General features: G+C 40.7%; 1 protein-coding gene across 2 annotated transcripts in view; it reads left to right on the forward strand.

Moving 5' to 3' along the window:
- The window catches only part of Marchf6 (membrane associated ring-CH-type finger 6), a 70873-nt gene that overhangs the window by 45548 nt on the left and 12413 nt on the right, over window positions 1-12912 (forward strand). The window contains exons 16-22 of one of the 2 annotated variants that reach the window (XM_032898672.1): window positions 262-381; window positions 578-678; window positions 2583-2720; window positions 4292-4493; window positions 6739-6808; window positions 10650-10846; window positions 12629-12763. In XM_032898672.1, the coding sequence (XP_032754563.1) occupies window positions 262-381; window positions 578-678; window positions 2583-2720; window positions 4292-4493; window positions 6739-6808; window positions 10650-10846; window positions 12629-12763 (963 nt within the window). The remainder of the gene's footprint in view (window positions 1-261; window positions 382-577; window positions 679-2582; window positions 2721-4291; window positions 4494-6738; window positions 6809-10649; window positions 10847-12628; window positions 12764-12912) is intronic. The other variant, XM_032898673.1, reaches the window with a different exon arrangement.

A 12912-nucleotide genomic window follows, 5' to 3' on the forward strand; every position in this document is an offset into this window, starting at 1 on the left:
GTTTTTTCCTCAGTGACTCAGATTTCTTGATAAATTGTTTTCAGTGAGTGTTTTCCAGTTTATGATTAAAAGCATCAAAGGCCATTAAAAGCACAGTAGTTTGATAGTTTCTGACTAAGGAACTTCTTTTTTTTCCATGAATTCTCAGGGTTGAATTTTAGATGCCAGAATAACTTTAGGATCTCATTTTTTTGGTTAATTTTCAGATGCACAACATAAAGATGTTACTGAGTATCTATCATACTTGAAATATATTTGCAGGTTCTTCGACCTGGTGTCTTATGGTTTCTGAGGAATTTGAATGATCCAGATTTTAATCCAGTACAGGAAATGATTCACTTGCCTATTTATAGACATCTTCGAAGATTTATTTTGTCAGTGGTGAGCAGATCTTTTTATTTTTAAAAACATCAAGGCATGCTACCTTTTAGTTTCATACAGTGTTTTTGTTGTTTGTATTCTTTTAGATTGGGAGGGCTGGGAGAACATGCTGACTGTATTTACCTAAACCTGTGGAACATACTTACCACGTAGTTTCCTAGACTCACAGTAGGGTTGTGCCTGTTTCTTACTACAGATTGTCTTTGGCTCCATTGTACTTCTGATGCTCTGGCTTCCTATACGTATAATTAAGAGCCTCCTGCCTCATTTTCTTCCTTACAATGTCATGCTCTACAGGTAAGGGTTTTTTGTTTTCTATGTTGGTGGTTTTGGGGATTGAACTCAGTGTCTAGCATGCTAAGCAAGTGACATACTATGAGCAACATCTCTGAATCTATAGTTAAGTTTTTAAAACTTAGGAAAGCTGTAATGATTTATCACTGTTGGGGATTTAATATTCATTTTACGTTAAACATTTTATGTGGTAGTTCCATTTGTATACTGCTAATAGCTACATTTTTCTTTTCTCCTTCCACCTCTCCCCAAGACAGGGTTTCTCAGTGTAGCCCTGGCTGTCTTGGAACTCACTCTGTTAATCAGGCTGGCCTCAAACTCAGAGATCTGACTGCCTCTGCCTTCCAAGTGCTGGACCTAAAGGCTTGCACCAACACCACCTGCTTAATACATTTTTCCAAGGAATGACCCACTGCATTTGTTTAACCACACTTAAGGAGAATTAGTAACATTGTTTTTTCTTTGTGTACACCTTTATGTACTAAAAGCAAGACTCAAGGCTTTCATCTTTTTGGGTTAAACTTTCCAGTGACGTCTTTAATCTCATAGTTCACCTTAAGCTATGAGGAGTGAGATTGCTTCCTCAGATTCACTTCTGTCTTGTCAGTTCATCCTTAAGAACTTAACGAAAGTGGTTCATTTTCTATGCAGTGGTTTAGTTTCCCTCTGCTCTCCGTTTATATCCCAGCCTCCTCTCTGCTGGCTCTAGGTTTTCTGAAAGGTAGATTGTATTATCCCTGTGTAAAACATTGTCAGTAGCTCCTTCATAGGAGACGTTAGTTATATCTACAGGCAAGGAGACAGGCTTTAGTATAGATAGAATATATAGTATGCTTACTATAGATCCCTACTGTTCTAGGGAAAAGAAAGGAGCAAAAATAATCCAGGACGAGGTTTTAATTTAGAAAGACTGAAATGACAGTTATGGAAAGCCATGAAAGTAGGTGGGGATTGGGGTACGGAGCCCAGTGGATCAGGCAGGCACACTAGCACCCAGAACTGTGTAACAGACTATTTTGGCAAAGTAGTTGGCTATGAGTGAGAGAAGACATTGAAAGCAGCTCTTTGAGTTTGAAAGCTGTAACAGGCACTGTGATGTTTAGTCACAAGATAGGGATAGCTCGTGGAAGGGTATGAGGGCTACTCTACTCCTTGGTGATCAAGATATTGTGAGAGAGAAGCAGGATAGCCAGGAAGAAGATAATGTGAGGATCCTGGTGGAGATGGGAGGGGTGTAGATGAAAGAGATACCAATGGAGGCTAAGAAGCAGTTAGGATTGATAATATTGTTAAGAGTCAAAGGAATCTACTGGTGTGGATGTGAGCTGTAAAGAAGTCAGAAATCAGAAATTCTGTTCTTGGCATGGGGAAGTGTAAAGTTACATGTATTGAGGTATGTGTGACAGTGGGGAGAGCAGGATTAATAGTTTGATGGATGCTTGGTCACATCAGTGTGAATCACTGAGTTCCACTGTGGAATCACAAGTTAGGAGTCAGGGAAGAAACATCTACTATTGTAGATAAAGGTGGTGTTCAAGCCAGACAAGTCACAGTCATTCAAAGAATAAGCTAGGCTGAGCAAGAGGACAAAACTTGGGCCCTTGTGTTTCTAGGCTGGGGAGGCAAAGGGAGAGCAGCTGCTTGGAAGCTGTTGGAAGCACACTGCTGTCACAGCACAAGTGAGCACCAAGGCATGGCCTTGGTGGACACCAAGGGACCAGGAACAGCTGCAGTGTGGTTTAGGAGGATAGCCTCACTGACTTGGAGAGAATGGGAAAAAGGCAGTAAAGACAAGTTCATTTAAGACAAGTTCATTTGGCTTTGGAGATTTGTTATCTGAATAGATGCTCTATATAGTATAATCGGACTCATGTAGTAACCTGGCTCTTCGCAATCTTCTACTGCAGTGATGCTCCAGTGAGTGAGCTATCCCTTGAGCTGCTCCTGCTGCAGGTTGTCTTGCCAGCCCTGCTGGAGCAGGGGCACACCAGGCAGTGGCTGAAGGGGCTTGTACGTGCATGGACTGTTACTGCTGGATACCTGCTGTGAGTATGGCAGCTGCCTCTGGGCATCTATGTTATCAGTGTCTGTAACCCTCCTTTTTTTCTTTTTCTAAAGCCAGGCCTCATGTACACTGTACAAATGCTATACTACAGAGTGACACTGCAGCCCCATATTTTATTTTTCATTTGGAGGCACATTCCTACCCAAGCTGTCCTCAACCCTAGAGTCTTTGTATCCTGGTCTTAGTGCTGAGCATACAGGCATGTGCCACTGTGGCCAGTCTTGTTTTATAACCTTTCTGAAAGAAGTTAAAACCTAGTTTTAGAGGCTGCAGAGACAGCTCAGCAATAAGATGCCTACTCTTCTTCCAGAGGACTGACCTCATTTCTTAGCACTAATGTCAAGCTACTCCCATTGGCCTTTGAGTCCACCTCTGGGAATCTGATATGTTTTCTAGCTCTGTGGGCATCCACAATGCATGTGGTGTACACATGTTCCATGTGTCCTTATTGGCGTACAAATAAAAACTCTTGGAAAACCCTCATTTTAATAGGAAACAGTTGAGTACTGTCTGGAGGTTACTGGTTGAAGGAGGGTATGTGCAAACTGTCCCCTTGTGCAGGCTCACTGCTGTTCCTTTTGTGTTAATAGACGTGGCAGACCAAAGGGTTTGGGATCGATCAGTGCAGTTGCACTACATGGCATCTTCTATGGAGTATGCAAGTACCATCAATGCATATTAGCCTAAAAGATAAAATGCAGTGCACTTAAAGACTACACTTATTTTAGGGATTCTATCCCTGCTATCTGGACTAAATGCTAAAGTTTGATTTCTTTTTTGTTACTTAGTTACTTTTTGTGTTGTGAGAAAATATCCACCTGAAGCCGCTTAAGAGGGAGTATTTACTTTGGCTTATGTTTTCAGGGTAGACCCCACTGTGGTGGGGAAGTCTTGGCAGCAGAAGCTCGAAGCTTCTGTTCACATTTACATTCACACAGCAGAGAGAGAGGAATGCTGGCTTCTCTCTTACAGCTTTATTCTGTCCAGGACCCCTGCCCTGTCAAAGAAATGGTGTCATCTACTTTTAGGATGAGTCTTCCCACCTCACTCTACTTGAGATATTCTTTCACTGGCATTCCAAAGGCTTGCATACATATGGAAGTTTCTGTGAAATCCTTGGCACAGTATGGTCTATGTGGGATGTAGACTTGGTTATATTTGATGATTGAAGACTGCCCTTCTCCTCAGTGCTGCTCTTGTCTGAATTGCTTGTTGCTTCTGCAGGAGACACAGCCATCATTAAGAGAGAAGAAAAAGGTTTTCACTCTGTGGAGCCTAATGCTGACTCTCTGCTTTCTTCTAAATCACTGACTTTTCCCAGATATTAGGTGACGAAACATAAAATAGGTTGAATTTGTGGAGTGTCCTACAAGCTAGCTAACAGAGTTGGAAGGGTTTGGTTTGAAGCAGACACTAGCATGTAGTCCAGACAGCAGGAGTAACCCTCTGTATAATTCCCATGCATATTTTCTCCCCTTTAAGAAAACACGTCACACCTGTCATTGTCACTCTGGCCTAAAATGAGACTCACACTGGTGTAACTTTGTGTAGGGACCTTCATTCCTACTTGCTTGGAGACCAGGAGGAAAGTGAGAACAGTGCAAATCAGCAGGTCAACAACAATCAGCCTGCGCGGAACAATAACGCCGTCCCTGCTGGGGAAGGTCTGCATGCAGCTCACCAAGCCATACTCCAGCAGGGAGGACCTGTTGGCTTTCAGCCTTACCGCCGGCCTTTAAATTTCCCACTCAGGGTGAGTCCATATAGCCTGTCTTCTGTAAATTAATTTTTCTTTCACCAATTGAGAATTAGTGCTGTTAAAATCGCTGCTGTGTAGCTATGACATACGGTTCCTAGAACGAAACTTGCATTACTCTCATTATGTAGCTTAAATGTTCAGAATCAGTTATTAGATTTTGGAGATGGGCACTGTGTGGGGTCAGAATTCCATGGACTTTAGTTCCTGCTTGAGAGAAAAAGATCATACATTAGAAGCTAGCATGAGGGATGACATTTCAGCATGTGCCAGGAACTGTCATGATATGTTCATGTTGGCCTCTCATTCAATCCCATTTGCGGCAGCTGTTAGGTCAGGACACAAATGTGCTCCAGTAGGGCAGAGAAGAAGTGAGTGTGGGTAGTGCACATGTGGCCTTCATGGCTCCTCACTCTGCCTCTGTCCGTCTCCGAGTGTTGGATGTCATAGCCTCCCTTGTTCCTCTTCTCTCCTCACACACACCAGCTCCTGAATGTAGTCAGTTATCTGTAGTTAGACGTCACCATGTCCCATGTGACCTTAAGGGCCTGGCATTCCAGATGTGGGAGGTCATCTCATGTTGATAGTTAATGAAACTGAAGACCAGCTTGGCTAAAAGTATACCTGTTTCATTGTCTCGAAGCTAGCAGACAGTCTGTGATTCAAAGTCTTGTCAGGAATTTATCCTGATGATTAGTACATTTATATGCGATTTGTTATATTTAACAAATTTGTTATGTTTATAATGGTTTGAGGTTCTAAATGGTCATTTTGAAATTTTGGTAAATTAAAGAGCCTATCCTTGGTTCTTTTTCTGTAAAAATAGTCATCTTCTTATTTTTGGATTACCTGTAGGTCATATGTAGCCATTTTGTAAACATGTCTTGAGTGCCTGATATTTTGGATGTGTGTTAAGGCTGTAGAGATCATGCATGCAGTCTTTGTACTAAAACTATTTTTAGACTATTTTTGGAGATTTAAAAAAAAAAAACCAAACAATAGCAAATTTGGGTTCTCAGAGTAGACGTTTGCTGAGGGCACTGTGACTGCTTTTGGGCAGGGGCCCCTGGCTTGTGGTCGAAATGCCTAGAAATATTCCTGGAGGAGGTGATAGACAAGCTGCCCTTGATGCTGGGAGGACCAGCACTAAAAACGGGGAAGTAGAAGGGCATTGCAGGCACATGCCAGGCTTGTGGGACGTGGTCAGCCTGGGGCTGCAGGGAGTATAACAGGTAACGGGCAGGGAGGCTATGCAGACGGACTTTCACTCAGGCTGCAGCTGAGCGCAGAGCCTTCAACACTCTGTACTGTAGTTGGCACTCAAGATTTTGTATTTACTGCTTCTGGCCTCATTAAGAAACACAGCTGTTCTGAGGCAGTAGCTTATTCTAAAAAATGTTGCTTTTAATGATAAAGGAAACAAAAAGGTCTTTTCTTCAGTCCCTGTGTCTGTGAGTCCTAAAAGCAGACCTCATAGTAAGCACCTGTTTTACTTTCCCTGGTCTACACCTGGCCCTGCTGCTGGGGTTGGTAGGTGCTCATTAGACAGAATCAGTCACTGAGGGCTTTTCAGGCAGGCAAAGCTTAAGTCTTACTTGAATTTTTTCTCATCAGGGACTCTTGGAGAAAGAGGGTAAGGTAGAAAGTGAGCTTTCTTTCAGCCCCGGAGAAGGGGTCTCCTCTTCCTTGTGGGCTGCTGTTCCATTGGTACTTCCCAGGAGCCATTGGCTATGTGTATGTATTTACAGTTAAAATTAGTGAAAATAAAGCTTAGTTCTGTTATTACATTATACTATTCACATGTCATGGGCTCAGTAGCCACATGTGGCCAGTGACTACTGTGCTAGACAGTGCAGAAGTAGATGCCTCTATCAGCACACAGAACATTCTAATTGAGTAGCAATGTTGCTGAGTTTAGAACAATGGATATTTTAAATTTGTTAATTTTGAGTGAATTGTGGGAAAGTTTGAGTATAAATATGTTTGTTTCTTTTTTTGGAGGTATATCTGATCTTGTGAAAATGAACACTTATTTTCCAAAGGTTTGCTACTCTGAAAGCACAGGTCCAGGCTGTCTCCTGCCCCTTTCTCTTTCTCTCCCTGGTGCTGGGAGTACAGGCACCTATGAACTCCTGTGCTCACTGGCAGATTTTATAGTGGGAATGCTATGTGGATTCTTTGAGTATCAGAATATATTGAGGACATGTGAGCCACTTATGAACTTTTCTGTTTTGCATTGCAGATATTTCTGCTGATTGTCTTCATGTGCATAACATTACTAATCGCCAGCCTCATCTGCCTTACCTTACCAGGTAGGAGTTTATCCTAGTGTCCAGCTGTTGAATGTTAAGACTCTTTTCTCAAAACATGTCATACCAAATAGAAACTGGGAATATAGTCCTAATGTTTGATTCCTAGGCTGTTGATCCCTTTGGGGGTACTTCATCTAGCTGGACTCCAGAGGCCCACAGGTTCCAGAAACACGAGTCTACTGCAGAGCATGGACCGCAGCCTCTCAGTTTTCATAGTATGTTGCAGTGTGGGTTTTCAAAGTCCTTTAAAAAGTTAGACATTTTACTAAAATCTGGGATTTACAAGTGTTGCTCTTCCCTGACATTGACTTTGTTAGAAATGTCAACCAGTGTTTCTTCATCTAATGAGGAAGCCACTCTTGGTGGGATATAATAGCTTGCTGTCCTCTCAGCAAAGATGCCCTCAGTGGGATAGAGCCCAAAGCCATTAACAAATCATAGGGTAGTCTGTCCTCTGCGCTCAAGACATTCCAAGTCATGCTGATAGCTGTTACCCACCACGTGGTGTACTGAGCAGTTGTTTTGCTTATACTACTAAGCTAATAATTTTATAACTAAATTTGTGTTAAATATTTGGTTCCATGAGTTATAAGAGTGGAAAAGAACAATTAGGGACATTAAAATTAAAATCTTTCTTTTAAAAAAAAAGGACAAAGAGATAAAACACTTTTTAAATTGAAGAAATTGTGAATTTTTTTTAAACCTTCATTTGGTTTAAGTAAAATTGTACTATCTCTGTGTAAAGACTTTAATCATTTTTAGAGATTCTTTCAGAGTTTTTTAATGATCTACCCCCATTCTTCTCCCTAACTCCTACCAGATCTCCTGACCTCCCTAATCTCCAAATTTCTTTCCTTTTGCTTTTTTTTCTTTTCCTCTTTTCTTTTCTTCTTTTTCTTTTTTTAAGTTTAATAACTGATCTAGCTCAGTTGGTATTGCCTTTGAACTACCGGATGAGGCCTTCCTTCTACAAGGCCTGCAGTTCTCAACCCATAGGTCACAACCCCTTTAGAGATCACACAACAGATATTTAGTTACAGTTCATAACAGTAACAAAATCACAGTTATGAAGTAGCAATGAACTAACCATGGTTGGGGGTCAGCATAACATGAGGAACCTGTATCAAAGGGTGGCAACCCTAGGAAGGTTGAGAACCGCTGCTCTAAGACTCTTGTCAACCTACCAGGGTCTACAGCCCTTAAAGGAAAGAGATTCTTCCCTGGTAGCTGTCCATAGTCCCCACGTTAGGGTCGCGATAGGGCTCATGAGCTCCTTCCTATCCAAATGGGAAGTCGATCAGCTTGATCCTGTTGCATTATGTGCCAGTAAATACAGCTGCTGTGAGTTTGCGTGTGCCTTGCTCCAGTTTGGTGTGGTTGACACTTTCTTCTCCCTCTTTCTCAATGATTTCTGAGCATGGGGAATTGGGATATGTGATATGGAAGTCCTCTTGTTAAGCACTTAGACTTCTGACCTTGTAAGACTGCTTTAAGTTTAAGCTCCTTGTCCTTTTCAAACCATAGCTGGCTAGCTACCTAGCTTCAGTGTGAGCATAGTTTTCATGTTCCTTTTCCATGTTTTTATCAGAATTTTAAAAAAAATCAATAAAATCTGGGCAGTGATGGCACATACTTTAATCTCAGCCTTCGAAGGCAGAAGCAGGAGGATCTCTGAGTGTGAAGCCAGCCTGGTCTACAGAGTGAATTCTGGGACAGGAAGGGATACGCAAAAAAGCCATGTCTCAAAAAAAAAAACAAAAAACAAAAACTAGTTTTTAAGCTTTCATCTAGTAATGTGAACAATTCAATATCATTGAACACTGTTAAACATTTCCATTAAATCTATTCTAGCATAGTCGAAGAATAATTTAGGTTCATAGAAGAGATTTGGTGGGGCACATTTGAAGCTAATGAGGCCTGCTTCTGCTTCCTCCTACAGATTACCTCTTAGCTACAACATAATTTATGAACCCATCTTCCCTCTGAAAAATAGAGAGAAGGGGGAAGAAGAGAGAGAGAAAGGATGGGAGAGGTAAAACAATGGGGAGAGAGGGAATGGAAATAGGATATTAAATGTAAAACATCTAAAATCTCAGAGGCAAACTATAGACATTTATATAGAGCACTAAACACTTTTTACAGGTGTCAGTGGTGATTTTGGTGTCTTAGAATTAATTTGCACATTTACTTAATTCATGGAATATATTTATCCTCTTGTGGATTGAACCTCAGGGTTCACAAATGGTTGACTTCACTCCCGGTCCAGTTTTTATTTGTCTTTAAAAGAGCTATTTTGATAAATTCACTATTTTGTAAGTTGATAAGAGGTCTGTTTGTCATATGGCTTGTAATGCTTGACTGCATTAGGCAGAACCATGAGCTTAATCTTGTAGACATGCATTCAAAAATCTCCATACTATGTAACTGATGGGTCAAGCAAGGCCTATGGCTGAGCCTTTCTCCTCTTCCTCTTCCTCTTCCTCTTTCTCTTCCTCTTCCTCTTCCTCCTCTTCTTCCTCCTCCTCCTCCTCTCTTCTTCTTTCTCTTCCTTTTTCCTTCCTTCATTCCTTCTCTTCCTTCTTCTCTTTCCCTCCCTCCCTCCCTCCCTCCCTCCCTCCCTCCTCCCTCCCTTCCTCCCTTCCTTCTTTCCTTCTCTCCCCCCCCACCCCCCCCAGACAGGATTTCTCTGTTCCAGCTGTCCTGGAACTCATTCTAGACCAGGTAGGCCTGGAACTCAGAGATACACCTGTTCCTGCCTTGCAAGTACCAGGATTAATGGCATGCACTGCCGCGCCCATCCCTTTAGTCTTTCAAATGGAGGTTGTATTTATGTTGGATGAGATATTAACCATTGGAGAATGAACGACAGGATAGATGGGAAATGCTTAGCATACTGACCCTCTATCTAGGTATTCAGACACAACAATTAGGAGAACAGTCCAGAACAAATTGAACAGTAGAGACTTACTCATCTCTCAAGCCTCGTTGAGAATGAGTTATGTAAAGAAAGTTTTAAAAAAACATCTGCTGCACATTAACTGTGTGGTTGCACCAGAGCTGCACTGTGACTCACACTTGAGAACCAGCACTCAGTCTTTGAGGGCAGGAGAATCACTTTTTGTGTTTGACATCACCCTGGACTACAGTATGAAATCCTGTCTCAAAACAAAAGCTCATGGGTTGGGGATTTAGCTCAGTGGTAGAGCGCTTGCCTAGCAACCGTAAGGCCATGGGTTCGTCCCCAGCTCCGAAAAAAAAAAAAAGGAAAAAAAAAAAAAAAAAAAAAAAAAAAAAAAAAAAAAAAAAAAAAACCAAAAGCTCAAAACTGGCGATCATTAGGAAGATCTCAAGTTTGTATCTTACTGTTCTGTGTTGGTGTTAATTTTTTAAAAGAAAGTTTATATAATATTCTTTGATGCTATGTTTTGGAATATTATTGCGTCTACTTTATTTTAAAAAGTTTATTTTTCTGTGCTAATGGATCATTTGGGAGAAAACCCAAGTTTGTAATGTTTCTAGATAAAATATCAGTAGCACAAATAATAGAAAACTTGTATCATTATCCTCTTAGCATAATAATTTTAATTGGTAATAAAAAGTAACAAAAGCACTAATGCTCATAGCATCCCAGGCCAGAATAAATTAGTAAATGGCCTGGCTGATCAGGGTGCATATTCTGAGACCATCAGCTCATTGACTCTCTGTGTTTTGGATGTTTCTTAATCAAGTAATTCTATTTCCTAAAGGGTTGTTGGTTGTTTTTGTTTATTCTGATGTGAAAATATTTATAGAATGTCAAGATTACAGTTCTTTTTATCTAGCCACATGTCTCATTTGTCAGCCTTTCTATTTTCAGTATTTGCTGGCCGTTGGTTAATGTCATTTTGGACGGGGACTGCCAAAATCCATGAGCTGTACACAGCTGCTTGTGGTCTCTATGTGTGTTGGCTAACCATAAGGGCTGTGACGGTGCTGGTGGCCTGGATGCCCCAGGGGCGGAGAGTGATTTTCCAGAAGGTCAAAGAGTGGTCCCTCATGGTAGGTTTCTGTAACAAGAGTTTGATCTTACTGACAGTAGTAAACACTTGAACAGCTATTTCCCATTGGTTTTCTTACTGTGTTACCAGTTTTCAGGAGAGTTATCTTTTTATCAGAAGGCATATTCCTTTAAGATGGTAACTTTCCATTTTACTTGAATCATAGTTCTAGAAGTACCCAGGTACACTTAAGAGCCAACAGAAGAGTGAGCTGCTATCTAATCTCATGAAGTAACTAAGAATTACGGAAAATGCTTTTGGAGATGGGAATGCACAAGTTAGGGAAGTTATTCTCAAAAATCCTGATTTCACACAGAGTGTCCCTTTCTGAGTGTGGAATGAATTCCTGTGCACACCATTGGCTGGGCTAGTAAATATGGTAGGGCACTTCTCTGCCTAGTCATTTAGGTAATCAGCTCTGCATTTTGAATCTGACTTTATATTTTGTTTTCTCTTGGACTTTATACATTTATATTTATGCTGAAACCATTTTCAATATTTTAAACTTATTATTTGCACATACTATTTGGTACCACGTGTTAACTTGGTAATAGTCATGTATATGTAGTTTGTTCTAATCAGACTAGCAAATTCTACTTTTCCATCATTGTACAACTATGCGGTGATAACATTTATGTCTGTAGTGAGAGATTTATTGTAGATTATGAGTAGAGGGGGTTAAGTTGTTATTTAGTCAATAGCATAATGAGCCATTTACCTATATTTAAAATATAGAGAACAGCTAAGTTTAGTTTCATTTGAAAATTTATCCTGTCTTCACAAATGACATGTAAAAAGGTAGTATATGTTCCACCAATACCATGTTTGGTCATATGTAAGAGTACTGAAGCCACCGTAAAAAGAGGTCACCAGAACCCAAGGTCATTTTAAAGACTGATTTCATTGTTGAGTATTTTATAGCTTCTTTTACTTTGTAGCAGTTTATTCTTATTTTGCTACTTAATCCAAATTTTAAAGCTGCATTGTGAACACATTAGCTGTAGCTGCTAATGTATTAAATGGATAGGCAACATTTCTTGATTAAGAAGAAAAAACCTATTCTGATTGGCTTGATGAATTACTTTAACTGAAGTTAGGATTAACTACCAGTTTACCAGACTCACAAATCATGAGTTTGGTTGCCATGGGACCAGTGTTTTGGCAAATCAGTGTTTTTGCAGGAAGATAAAAGTCAGGTACTGAGAATGATATTTGGAGGAAAACATCATAGTCATTTTGTTAACTGTATATAACAGTAAATAAGATTTTGGGGGAAAAGTCTTTTGTAGAACAGTCTGGAGTAATGTTAGGTTTTGTTACAGCTTGTGCGTTCAGTTGAGATCACTTCATGGGGTTGGATGGCTCAGCTTGTCAAGCTCTTGCTGAAAGCTGGAGACCAAGATTCAGTTCCCAAATCCACATAACAGTTATGCTGGGTGTGCAATGTATCCTTGTAATCTCAGTGAGGAAGAGGTAGAAAAGGAGGCTCCTGGGGTTCGCTGGCTGAACAGTCTAGTCTAATAGAGGAGTTCTGTGCCAGTGAGAGTCTTTGTCAAAGGAGGGGGTGACAGTGTCCTCTGGCCTTCATGTGCATGTATACACATGAGCACCAGTGCAGGCACACTCCCATATGTGCCCATATGCATTAAAGGAAATTCCACTGAAATATGCAACATAAAAATTTGTTGGGAATCAGGTCAAAGAGGAAAACAAGCCTGACAGTGGAATCCAGTTTGTCGAGAAGCAGGGTCTCTGTAATGATTCTGTGTCTTGTTCCTACTAGATAATGAAGACTTTGATAGTTGCTGTGCTGCTGGCTGGGGTTGTCCCACTGCTCCTGGGGCTCCTGTTTGAGCTGGTTATTGTTGCTCCTCTGAGGGTCCCTCTTGATCAGACTCCCCTTTTCTACCCTTGGCAGGTAAATGTGTATGTTACTCTTGTGATTATTGCTAATGATGTGGGATCAGAAAAAATATTTTTTTAAAAGATTTATTTATTTATTTATTTTATGTATATGAGTACCCTGTAACTGTCTTCAGACACACCAGAAGAGGGAATCTGATCCCA

Source organism: Rattus rattus, chromosome 3 (assembly GCF_011064425.1).
Source record: "Rattus rattus isolate New Zealand chromosome 3, Rrattus_CSIRO_v1, whole genome shotgun sequence".
Taxonomy (NCBI): Eukaryota; Metazoa; Chordata; class Mammalia; order Rodentia; family Muridae; genus Rattus; species Rattus rattus.